This window comes from Tachysurus fulvidraco, chromosome 12 (genome assembly GCF_022655615.1).
Source record: "Tachysurus fulvidraco isolate hzauxx_2018 chromosome 12, HZAU_PFXX_2.0, whole genome shotgun sequence".
Lineage (NCBI taxonomy): Eukaryota > Metazoa > Chordata > Actinopteri > Siluriformes > Bagridae > Tachysurus > Tachysurus fulvidraco.
In genome coordinates this window covers 8,788,052-8,800,367 of record NC_062529.1, presented here as the reverse complement: position 1 = coordinate 8,800,367, position 12,316 = coordinate 8,788,052, and the positions used below count along the sequence as shown (strand labels likewise).

At 39.0% G+C, this 12,316-nt stretch overlaps 1 protein-coding gene across 3 annotated transcripts in view; it reads left to right on the top strand.

Moving 5' to 3' along the window:
• The window catches only part of bahd1 (bromo adjacent homology domain containing 1), a 46,169-nt gene extending 36,668 nt beyond the window's left edge, over window positions 1–9,501 (top strand). For all 3 annotated transcript variants that reach the window (XM_027172428.2, XM_027172427.2, XM_027172431.2), the window contains exons 5-7: window positions 5,754–5,833; window positions 6,128–6,219; window positions 6,296–9,501. In XM_027172428.2, the coding sequence (XP_027028229.2) occupies window positions 5,754–5,833; window positions 6,128–6,219; window positions 6,296–6,482 (359 nt within the window). In that variant the 3' untranslated portion in view covers window positions 6,483–9,501. The remainder of the gene's footprint in view (window positions 1–5,753; window positions 5,834–6,127; window positions 6,220–6,295) is intronic.
• Window positions 9,502–12,316: the final 2,815 nt, after the last annotated feature.

The window sequence follows — 12,316 nt, the reverse complement described above, 5'->3', positions numbered from 1 at the left end:
AATCTCTATCTAGTTCTCAAAGACCGCTTTAAATAACTGCTTGTCTTACACGTTAATATCATTTAAAAAAAATGTGCCATTCTGCACCCAAGCAGTTTTTTTTGTTTTTTGTTTTTTTTTAACAGCTTTTCTAATCTTTTTTGGATCTGCTCATGCTCGTCGTGTAGTTGACCAGGCACTTGTGTCAAAAACTTCTACCTGACTCTCTCGAGCCGTTACTATGTTCAGGTTTTCTCATTACATGAGGCACATTCTGTTTCATTTCTGATTGGATGTCTGTTGCTAAGCATCAAGCCAGAACTGTACACGTTTTGCCCCACAGTGTAGAGTTAGCACCACTTTTGCTTCAGAAAGGGTTACTTAACCCTGGGGAAGAAAGCTGTGCTAAACCCGACAAGTGTGAAACATTCCCCTGTACGGGATTCAAAGCAGGTTTTTGAACGACAGTAAGCTGGGGTTCAGCTTTTTATTGTTATTATATTGTTGAGAAGTGGATTGTGGGCGGTGGTCTTGATAACGTACTTTATCGAGGATGAGGATCAGTCGAACTCGCCGAAAACCACAGGGCTGTGACGAAGCAACATTCAGACTATTATATCTGGTAGTGAAAAATGGTTAACTTCACATTGCTGCAAGCGATGGGTTTCTGTTTGGGGTTCAGATTGTAGCAGAGATCTAAGTGGCATGTAGTTGTATCCAAGTATGCCTACACAATCACTTCCATTGCCCAGTGGGCAAACTTGTCTTTATAGAGTGTTGCTCCTTGTCTTTATAGAGTGTTGCTCCTTGTCTTTATAGAGTGGTGCTCCTTGTCTTTATAGAGTGGTGCTCCTCAAAGCATATAAACTGTTATTCAATGACTTGACATCTGTCACTCACTTCCACAAAATGCTTGAGAGCCATTAATTGACACTGAGCATGCCTGGGCACATTGTCAACTGCAGATAGGTCGATGTTGGGTATGAAACGTTATACCAAAGACATGATACAAGACGTATCGCACTCGATATAGACTTCATGAGACCATACTGACACGAATAAAATATAAAGTTTTAATACATTTTTGTGATGACAGCAAATCAAACCACTGCAATATCAGTCCTGATTATAAGCAATGATGAGAATAATATAAAGTGTCATTTTTGCCCACTTCTTATTGTTATTTAAATCTTTTCCAGGGTCATAAATGTATTGGTATCCTTATTAATATGGAACAGTTGATTAGGAGTAGATTAGTAGTATTAAGCACTATTCGGACGGGATTAGTTTTACGTGGGGACGTGGGGGTAAAGTAATTATTACCAGAGCTTCTCTGTCCGAATGTGCCATCTTGGTAATCATTACGGACAATGTCAGTAAAGATTACGGCGACTTTTACCTTCTGTAAAAAGGTCCGGAAAAATTACCTCAGGTAATACTAATCCCGTCCGAAAAGACCCGCTGTAAATATGTACGGTTAAATTCTGTCATTTTCTGTTTAAAAGTAGTTTTTGGAGCGTTTTTGGAGCGTTTTTGAGGCGCCAAGTTGTCTGTTTGCGCACGTGATAAGAGGAAGCAACGTCATACGCACATGACGACAAGGAGGTTACTGTGGTGCGTAAAGTGAGTTACCCCTCCCACTTCTGCTAGTTTTACTGAGATGTCTTGTCCCGTGCGAATTGGCCAATTAATATTACAGACGTCCTGAGGTAAAATTGCATTACTCCACGTCCCCACGTAGAACTAATCCTGGCCGAATAGTGCTTTAGTGGTAGTAGTAATAACCTCAAAAAAGAAATGAGTGTCATCACCACTGCTCAACTGTATAGATTTATTTAGAAATGTTCTGGTTATGCCACTGCCAGCACAGCTTCTGAAGTGTTTCAGGCCTGAATGTACCTTATGATGTTTTTTAAATTCACATCAGACCAGAGTCAAGTCAGTGATGCTAGAAACCAGTGTGCTGGTATAATATATAATGATTAATGGTATTTAGCTTTTGGAAGGCTATGGTATAGATGTGCTGTAAATTCTGATGGCATGAAAATGTTGAGCGATAGTTCCTTACTGTTTCAGTATTTTTTATTTTGTTTTTCCAAATTCATGTTGGTCAAATGAAAAGAGGCTGCGGGGCGGATTTGTCCTTAGAGGCTAATGATTGACACGTGTGCTATAAAGTTCCTTCTGATTAGCTTAACTTTTTTGGACTATTAGGTCCTCACTTGCAGACTGCTCTGTGTGCTGCTACAGTATATCTAGTGTTCCTACCTGATATGTAAGAGGATTTCATAATGAATATTAAACATAAATATTGCAAACAAGCAAAAAAAGGAGCAATCAGTCCCCTGTGAACAGACTCTGCTGACACATACTTTTAGGTTGGACCAAGCAAGAGGCTGTTCTAATCAACTCTAAAACATTGTTTACAGTGTCAATCATGTGCTAATGCATTCTGGCTGAAAGCCTATGTCCCTGGCCTGTCTATTTGCATCAATGGCCCTTGCCTTTCTGTATGATTATATCTGCCTGGTACATATGAGAAACCAGGTCTGCTGCCCACCTCTGCTGCCCTCCAGAGCAAGATTTTCCCCATATGCCACTACCCTACCTTTGCTGAAAGGCATCTGTTACTATTTTTCCTTTATGGGAAAATAGAAAGAAAACCTAAGGGCATACCTCAAAGGAGATTCCATGTACCTCACGTTTTTTTCTCTAATACTGCGATTAGGCGAGCATCTACCCAACACAGAATTTGTCTGTGGTGCAGCTTTGCCACACGGGTTGATGCTATCAATATCCCTGACGGTCCCAGAAAAATCTATATGTTCTGAAGGAAGCTATTCTTGTCTGGCCACTTTTCTTTATGGTGTTATGGTCAAGAAATCACTTCCTTCAGAATGCTTTGCATAGCCAACACGTCAAAAGTCACATCTGTGAACTGTACAGATGCATGTATCAAATAGCTCTTCCTGTAAATTGCTTTCACTCCGGAGCTTCCAGGTAAATATTAGGAGCTCTGCCTGGATGCTTGCTTTTTGCTGGAATCATCCCCAGAGCAGCCATTTGTCCAGATACGATCGTACACATAGACCCTGGCATTGCAGGAGCTCAAGGGCAATTCTCACATTTCATGAACACCATGGATGCTAAAGCTAAACCAATGGGAAAGACCCTGATCTGACAGTTCACTCCATTTACAGGATTGCAGAGGAATAATAGAGGAATCCTCTCTGCTCCTTACAATTGGAATGTTTAGATCTTTCAAACCTACACTTAGAAACCAGACATGTTTGTTCAGCACCAACAGATCATGCATTTGATCCAAGCCTGCTGTCAGTGCCTCAAATCCTTATTCCAACATATTATACGGGTGTCTCACCTCTTTATATGACTGCACAGGTGAGTCTTCTGCCTGAGGTTGTTCCTGCTGCTGATACTTGGCTAAGGATCTTAATACTTTCATCCTAGCAGGCTCTGTAGTAATAACTGCTTTTTGCTTCATTCCTCACCGTAGCCATGTAGCACCAGATAAAGGTGATAAATAGAGGGCAGTATATTCATACCGTGATGTTATATACAGTACGCATTATACAGGGCTCACCGTACAGTAAGTGCCTTTCGGAGATGTTCAGATCCCAAACAATTTGGGCATTCATCCTGTCTGTCGTCCAGCTCTACTGGAGCCTGGCAGAACAACCTGCACTCATGATGTCACAGTCCAGAGTTGATACTGATTCTATTAGTCTTCAAGGATACAAACGCAGGTTAAAATTCCAGTAGCTCTAAAGGAAATAGAACTTACTGCACAAAACCTGAGAACTAAGGGAGATGCAATGCTGTCTTGAAAGATTCTTAAGAACTGATCATTCTCAGTTGTGTGGTTAAGTGATTGGACTACTGATCGGAAGGCCCTTAACCCTCAATTACTCAGTTGTATAAATTGAAAGAAAAATGTAAGTCACTCTGGATAAGGGAGTCTGCTAAATGGCAGAAATGTAATGTAAATGTAAGTCATATTTACATTCATAATATGAAACAGGAAGTGGTGTAATTGGAAAAAGCCAGTACGTAAGGACGTTTGGGAACACTTTGGGTTTCATGAGGCAGGCAGATGACAGGAACATGACAATTTGCTACTCCTATACCCCTTTTCCACCAAAAAGACCCGGGTGCTGGTTCAGAGCTAGTGCTGGTGCTGGTTCAAAATGGCAAACCTTCTAAGAACCAGTTTGCCTTTCCATCGGTTAGAGAGCCATCACAGAGCCGAGTCTGACGTCACTGTATATGTGTCACGTTACACAGCAACGTTAGCGCAGCAGCGGCAAACACATCAACAATGACGGCTGTTGCTTTAGTGTTAATGCTCATGGCTTTGTGAACCTACATTAGTATCCAAACGCGGCGAATCCAACGTGTACGTGCAGCTCCATGTAATCTGTAAAAACGGAGGTTGTAATCGAGAAAGTACATAACATTATTTTATCATTAACACAAAAAAAAGTTAGCCATAGCATGTAGCTACCTACTATCATGTGTGCTGATAATTGATCATATGGCGGTAAAGTAAAAGTGTATTAAACATTAGTATACTTAAGGTACATTAACAAATGTGCTAACAGAAGCCCCGCCCACAGCCCCTGACACAAGCGGTTCTTAAGTCTAGACCAGCAATGTTTTGGTGCTACTTAAGAATCGCTTTTCCTGGTTCAGAGCCGGTGCTTTGGCTGTCAAAAGATAGAACTGGTTCTAAATTAGGCTCTGGCTCCGAACCAGCACTCAAATTGCCTCGGTGGAAAAGGGGCACTAGAGTAAAGAGAAATAAAATCAGGTGCTTCCTCCTGAAGCAAGAAAAAATTGTAGTGGTTAACCAGGGTTCCCTTGAAAAGGCATTTGAATCAAAGTTGACACTCAATTCTGATAGTGCAAAAAAAGCTATCACAGTTGCTAAGGATATGTGCAGTTAATCAGTCATGTAAAGCAAAGGCTGTGGTTTTTACCTTGGAACCGAGGTACAGTGTCTCGAGGTTTTAGTGGTTTTTCACAGACAGCACTGTACCAACACTGAACAGCAACATATAAGCTTAAGTAATGAATGAATATATTGATAAGTTGGCAGTGTCCTGTGAGACAACAATGTCTTTTGTCACAGATAAAACAAGTTAAATCACTGGATCGGTTACTACAGACAATAGTACTTGAGATGCATTGAGAATCTATGTATAATCAAATCCCCTGAGTTGTAAGCAGAATGTGAGACAAGTGAAGATTCCCATCACTACAAATGCTAAACTGCTGTACTAATCCATCACAGTAGCTGAGTAGCACCTCACCTAGTCTCAATAAGATGATTACACCCCTGCGTGTAGAAGCCTAACAGGTGAAAGCATATAAAATTAGGGGAGCAGTTTCTGGTAATTACAGTGTAGTGGAGAAACGATCCACGTTACTCTGACAAGGTATTGTGTAGGAAGATTCTGCATTGGGAAGACTTGAGAATGAGATCATGGTACAGAGGTACTGATGTTTCATCAGTATTAAGATATTACTTAATAGCATCTATAACAGCTGTATACATTATTTAATACATTTATGACATTACTGATTTTGTCTTTCAAGATTTGTCTTTTTTTTTTTTTTTTTAGATAGATGGACGAACAGACAGACAGAGAGAGAGAGAGATAGATAGCAGTAAAACTTATTAGCTGTCTGCTGGTTTATTTAGAGTAGCTGCAGCACCTGGCAGATAAACTAATAAGTGATATGACTTTCCACAGGGGAGCTGATGATGAGCCTGTTTTGGTACTACCGTCCAGAGCACACTCAAGGGGGCCGCAATCCCAGTATGCACTGTGAGGTAAGTCGCCTTTATCTGCCGTCGCTGAGGTTCTTCTTGAGAAAGCAGTGCAAACATTTGACTTGCCTTGATTATGAGTTTCAAAGAGGCAGTAGGCAGCACAAGCTTTCTGCACTCAGTAAGCCCTGGAGACCACGGCGAAGGGGAGGAGGGAATAAAAAAACAGCCGACTTGCATTGCTCTTTGAGTGCTTTTGAAATTGGACACCTGTGTGCGCTGCACTGATTGTCTGCTCTCGTTGATGTGGTGAATATTTGAGTATCAAAGCTTTGTGTCTGTGCTGTGGGATTTCAGAACGAGATTTTTGCATCCCGGCATCAGGACGAGAACAGCGTCGCGTGCATTGAGGATAAGTGCTACGTCTTGACATTAGCACAATATTGCAGGTAAGTCTTGTTTTACAACGAGTCTGATTTAACACATCGTCGCTCCCTGTTTATTGTGTATCTTGTGTCACATTAGATTTTGTGCCTTGGTGAAGCGTCGTGAGGAGGGTCATCCCAAAAGTGCCCCACTGGTCCCTCCGGCTCACAACTACACCATTCCAGCTCATCGCAGCGTGCCCACTGACATCGACCCTGACCTGGTGTTTGTCTGTCGCCATGTTTATGACTTCCGCTACGGCCGCCTTCTGAAGAACCTGCAGTAGCGCTAGTAGTAGAAACGTTTGCTATCGTGGAGCCATACACTGAAAACCCAGAGTCCATAAGGTGAAGATACAATCAATATCCTAATCAAAGGAATTCCTGAAAGGCCACAGGACTGTAAAAGTTAGGCTGCTCTTTCCAGTCTCCATATTTGTACAAGCTGAAACAAATTCAGTTTGCGGTTTTAGCAGAATGCTATGTTGAGCACAACTTGGGTCAGATCTGATGGCCAATGTGTGATCTGTAACTCCATGAAACTGCTTATATATTTATTTGGCTTGTCAATAGTTATATTTTATACTCGCTGGATTTGTGTGTGGAAGAAGAAAAAAAAAATCAAAGTTGTAGGTACATATTTAAGAGGTACCTTAAATTATGAATTAGACTATAAATATGCCCATATTGGCTGTAGAGTTATTTATTTATAGATATATGGTGGAAATATTTATTTTTAGAGCAATTAAATGAATGGGTTAAGTAGACAAGGCCAAGAGTACTTCCCCAAATCAACTCTTAACCAATCACATACCAATTTGTCTATACCATGCAGGACCATATGATGTATTCTGGTGGACCAAATACCCCAGAGTTCCTCATCTAGCAATTGGCTAATTTTTGCTATGGATTGACCAATTAGATTTTTGAACGATCTCTCATCCTTCTATAGCTCGTGAGGACTTGCCTTACACCTTAGAAAGAGAGTGTCTCACCTCCCTTCGTCACATCCTGCCTTTCCAGCAAACCAAAGCTTTCACACGGCGCCGCTAAACATACAAGCCCCCTCCCTCCGGCCATCCAAAGTTTGCACTAATACTGCTACTGACTTTAAATGGAGGAAAAATACTGTGTATTTGTTGTATGTGTAAATACAGAACAGAGAGCATTAATGTCTCCGATTCTATAAACCGAGGGAGATAATCTGTCCCATTTCCAAGCGTGCGAATAGAAAAGAATTGCCTTGCACACACACTTCTGCTTTCAGTATGTGCCATTGCCCCCCCACCCCCAGCGTTACCTTTAGATACGCTTGTTTCATATACAAGATCAATATGAAAAAAAAAACCCTGTTTCATATGGTCTTTTTGTGCCTTTAATAGTAATAGTCTGCGGTGGAAAAAAGAATCAACTGGAGGTTTTCATCCTCCCATTCATGGCTCTTTTGCTTCCTTTACCCAGCTTGGTTTGTATCATGCAGCAGTTTGTGGTGATAAAAAAAAAGCCATTCCTTATGAGTCTCATTGCACTATAGTGACCCTCACTCTCAACTGCTCAGATAAAACAAAGGGAAAAAAATTGACCTGGAGGTCAATTCAGGAATAATAGAAAGGCCAGAAAAATCCGGACATTTTCCAGGCAGCGTTATCACCTGGGTGCATTGGACCACAGAACTGGAATGAGCCCTGCCATTTTTTTGCAAAGAGAAAAGCATGATGTAGGACGTGTACTTTTCTTCTACTGAATCAAATACAAAAGATTTGACAAAGCATGATTTCCTGCTGTTAGGAAAAGGCTGCTATGACTTTCTGATCCAATTCGCTTCACTCAGCGTAGGTGAAGTTGCGTATCTGAAAAATCACATATAAGCAGAGTATAAGGCAGCTGGAACTGACAGGAACAGCTTACCAGAGACATGCCTTTTTTTTCCTTCTCATTTAAGGCCTTGATGCAGTGAACAAGCATATACTTGTTATGGTTTTCATTCATAGCACAAATATGCTTCAGTGCTAATACACACACACACAAGTTTTTCATTAACTATCCATTCCTCTTAACTATTAAAAAAAAAGTATATCAGTCACACGTGTATTGTTGTGATAGCTAGAAAATGTGATTTCTGTACTAGTTTAGTATGCACATGACTCCAGTCAGTGCATAAGATACCCATGTTTGACAGTATCGGCCAAAATGTACAGCATGAAAGAAGGCATATCATTTCCTTTCAGGTTTTCATCTACCATTTCTTTATAGTGATTTTTTTTTTTATTATTATTATTATTTAAAGAAACAGCAGTTGGGACAGTTTTGTTGTAGGTAGCACAACTGGCAGATACTAATTGTAAGTTTATACAGTAGTGCTATTAGAGATGGATGGGTCATTGAATTATTTGAAGTATTTTGTATAGTGTGTAGTCAGTCCCCATAGTCCATACAGCGCTTTCTGGAATTTTCTTCTTAGCTACATCTGAATTATTCAGTTTTCTCCGTACAGTGTTTATGACGATATTTTACTTTTTATGGTTAGCTAAGAAGGTACTTCATTCATTTTAAATTATGAATTGGAAAATTAGACTTATGAATTTTTCTATCCAAACCTGGCTGTATGGCGAAGAGACTAATAGTTTGCACTGAGTGCAGACAAAAAAAAATTGTAAACGACCTAATACTCTTTATGGAAACACTGTATGGGAGATTAATGATGTACACAAGACGCTGTTGTACATTCTGTCTTCCTTATGCTCATCTATAATCATGTAATGACTACGAGGATATATTATTAGCATGTAGTGAGTACAGTCAGTGTTCATGCAAGAAGCATTAAGGTTCATCACAGCACTTTAGTCATGTTATCTGTTTCCATTCCAATATTTCCTTCGTCTTTCATAAAAAAAGGTTCTTTTTTTTTCTTCTTTCATTCATTTGTTGCAGCATTGTAAACATTTATTTAAAAGTCTTACGTAGCAAGTACTGAGTATTTCTGCTTTTCCTTCAGCATTGTGAATTGTCAATTGCTTTAGTAGAAAGTTCTGGATGAAATCGTAGAGAGTTGTGTTCCAAAATGGGCCAAGAGGAAGTGGGAGGTTAATTCTAAGATGTACAAAACTCACCAAGCGCTTTACTCCTTCGGTGATGTGAGTGTGTGAGTGTATGTGTGTGTATACAGATATATATTTCAATGCAGCATGGAAGTACTGGGCATTCTTGGAAATTAGTCCCTAGCACAGCGCATTTGTATTATTTAAGATTTAAAAAAAATGTATAAGAGGAAAATATTTAAATGGAATAAATAATATATGAGTTTCACATTCTTGTGGGGTTTTTCTTTTTTTCTCATTTCATTTTAATACACAAAATATTCGGTTAAAACTTCATTTGACTACATGTCTATATTGTATATTAAAGTGGCACAGCCTGAGTTAAACAGGTTTTTAAATTGGCTCAAATTGAAAAGTTGAGCACAAATTGGAGCTATTTAGGGACTTTATTGCTTACGTTAAAACTGACTCATGTCATGCTAATGTCATCCATTGTGCTTCATTTTCATAAAGAATTCATTAAGTCAGTAACAGGTTTCGGGCCAGAGTAAGAGAGATGATTAGCGCTGAGAGCTATTTGTCCACTCTGTACAGCGGCTCATTGCCATGCTGGCGCAGTGGGATTTACATTGATGGTTTATATAATGAACAAAGCCTTTCTCAACCGAGCTAATCACATGTTGTTTGTTCAGACAGTAAAGGCTTTACTGTTTGCACTATTTTCCACAAATCAACAACGAATTCTTGTTTTCATAACCCGCAATTAATTGTGGGTGAAAAATGTGGTCCGATTTCAGCATGCTGCTACTGAACAACCGACATTTTAACTGAATCTTGTTTTTTGATGACTAAATGGAATAAACAGCGACATTTATTCATGCAAGTAAATCTTAGAATCAGAGTGGGACCAAATATCCAAAAGTGTAAATGTAGATTTATACCGTAAAGACTGTTAATGTAATTAAGAAGCAAACGGCTGACTAAATTTACAGATATGTTTAGGCAGGTGGATTTGTTTTTCTTTTTTTCTTTTTTTACCTCAACCATAAACATTGCAGTGTTCGAACATCGACACACCAAGCAGAAACGCAAGTCTGTGAATCTGCTCCAATTGTAGTGGTTTTATTCTCATATTTACATGTTTCCTCATTGAGAGCATCATTACAGTATACAGTATATCTGATCTGTAATTATGATTAGAACTGCTTCTGTATATCCCCATGCTGTGATTGGCACATTAGCTTACTATTAAGTTTAAATAATGAAAAACACAAGCTGCACTGGTGCAAAGTGACCACATGGTGTCATGCTGAACCACCACACCACACAACACCACACCACAGTGACCAGGACTCGTACACTTTAATCTGACATGAATGAATTTCTGGAAATTATGGAAATGTTTACAGAGTCCCTGCTACAGTAGTAAAAATCCTTACAAATTTTCCAAACTACAAGCTGGTGTCTCTAGGGAGAGTAGGTTTTATTTTAATCCTGCACGGATGGAGTATATTTGTTAAATCCGTACCTCGGGGTAAATTTGTTTATCAGCATTATCTGTGTATCTGTAATGTGAATCACAGATCTGGGAGGCGAGCCTGCAGGAGCTGATTCTTCTCAATATCAGATCTGTTACAAACACGTTTTATTGTTTCTCGGAGACTTCATTTGATGCTTTTTGATACAAGCCTTGTTTGTTAAATGAATGTAGTGTTGGTACTGTTTTAATCTTAATGAACTAGACTCCAAAATTAAATGATCTAATTCATTGCTGGTGTACACACTGACAGTGCAAAAGTGATCATTTAGCAAAAATATCAAATTCTCTATGCAAATTGTGCCTGACACTTTGTCTGGATAACTTCAGCTAAAAAAGAGCTGTTTTACGGATGTGACTGTACCAGTTATAACCATTTCATTGGTTGGAAAAAGCTATCTATCTCTGTCTGTCTTTCTGTCTATCTCTCTCTGACTGCCTGCCTGCCTGCCTGCCTGTCTGTCTGTCTGTCTGTCTCTGTGCATATCTATTTACAGTATATCTATAAAGCTCTCTGTCTGTCTGTCTGTCTATGTATCTGTTTTCTTGTCTGTGTATCATTCAATATTTAACTAGCACTGTCTGTGTATTTGTCTGTCTATCTTTGTCTGTCATTTATCTACCTGTTCATCTATCTAGAAAGGCTTTGTGTCCACATTTTGCTCCTTTTTTTTTTGAAGCAAGCTTTTCTCACTAGGATCATGAACAATAATGTTAACTAACTAATCCCTCTATGCAACTGGAATAATATTTACTTAAAATAAATAAATAATATAACAAAACAAACTGTCCATGACAACTTCCATGTCCAGTAATGATGCTGTGTCTTTAACATCTCTTCATACACATGGCCTGGTTTGAATGTCACAGTTCAGCGATAGGAGAGTCCCACAGAAAAATGAAGCACCTTGATTCTTCCTAAAGTCAATTCTTTACTAACTTTTTAAAACATATAACAATAGTCATACTACAAATCATAAATGATTTTCCTAGCTCGTTGAAAACTGCACTTCAAAAAATTGCCTACTGGATACAAACGGATGAAACTGCTAAATAATTGCAGACCCATTTCGAAAAAGAAGAGATCTAATAATATCTTTAACCAACTGATTAGTTTCTTAACAATAAATGATACACTGCTTTATTCTTGCCAACCCATAGCCCTTAGTCTGTTCTTTGTTCATTATCTCTGTTTATATACAGATTACTTCAGAACAATGAGCTCACTGTGGCCTTTGCCACGATTTGTCTTAAATATCACCACATGGTGGGATTTTGTTCATCTTTAGAAATATGAATCAAACAGACACCTGATGAATTGTGGTGTTCCCCAGGGTTCGATACTTGGGCTGCTTATATTTAATTTCCATACACTTCCACATACACATAAAAACATTCTAGAATAGTTTACCAAAAAACTGCTTAATTGAACTATTTTCCCTAATGTCTATGGTGCCATTGATTCGTTATCAGTTATCAGTGGCTTAAATCAATTAAGAAGTGGAACTTCTTATCCTGCCTACAAACAAAAAACATAATACTGAGA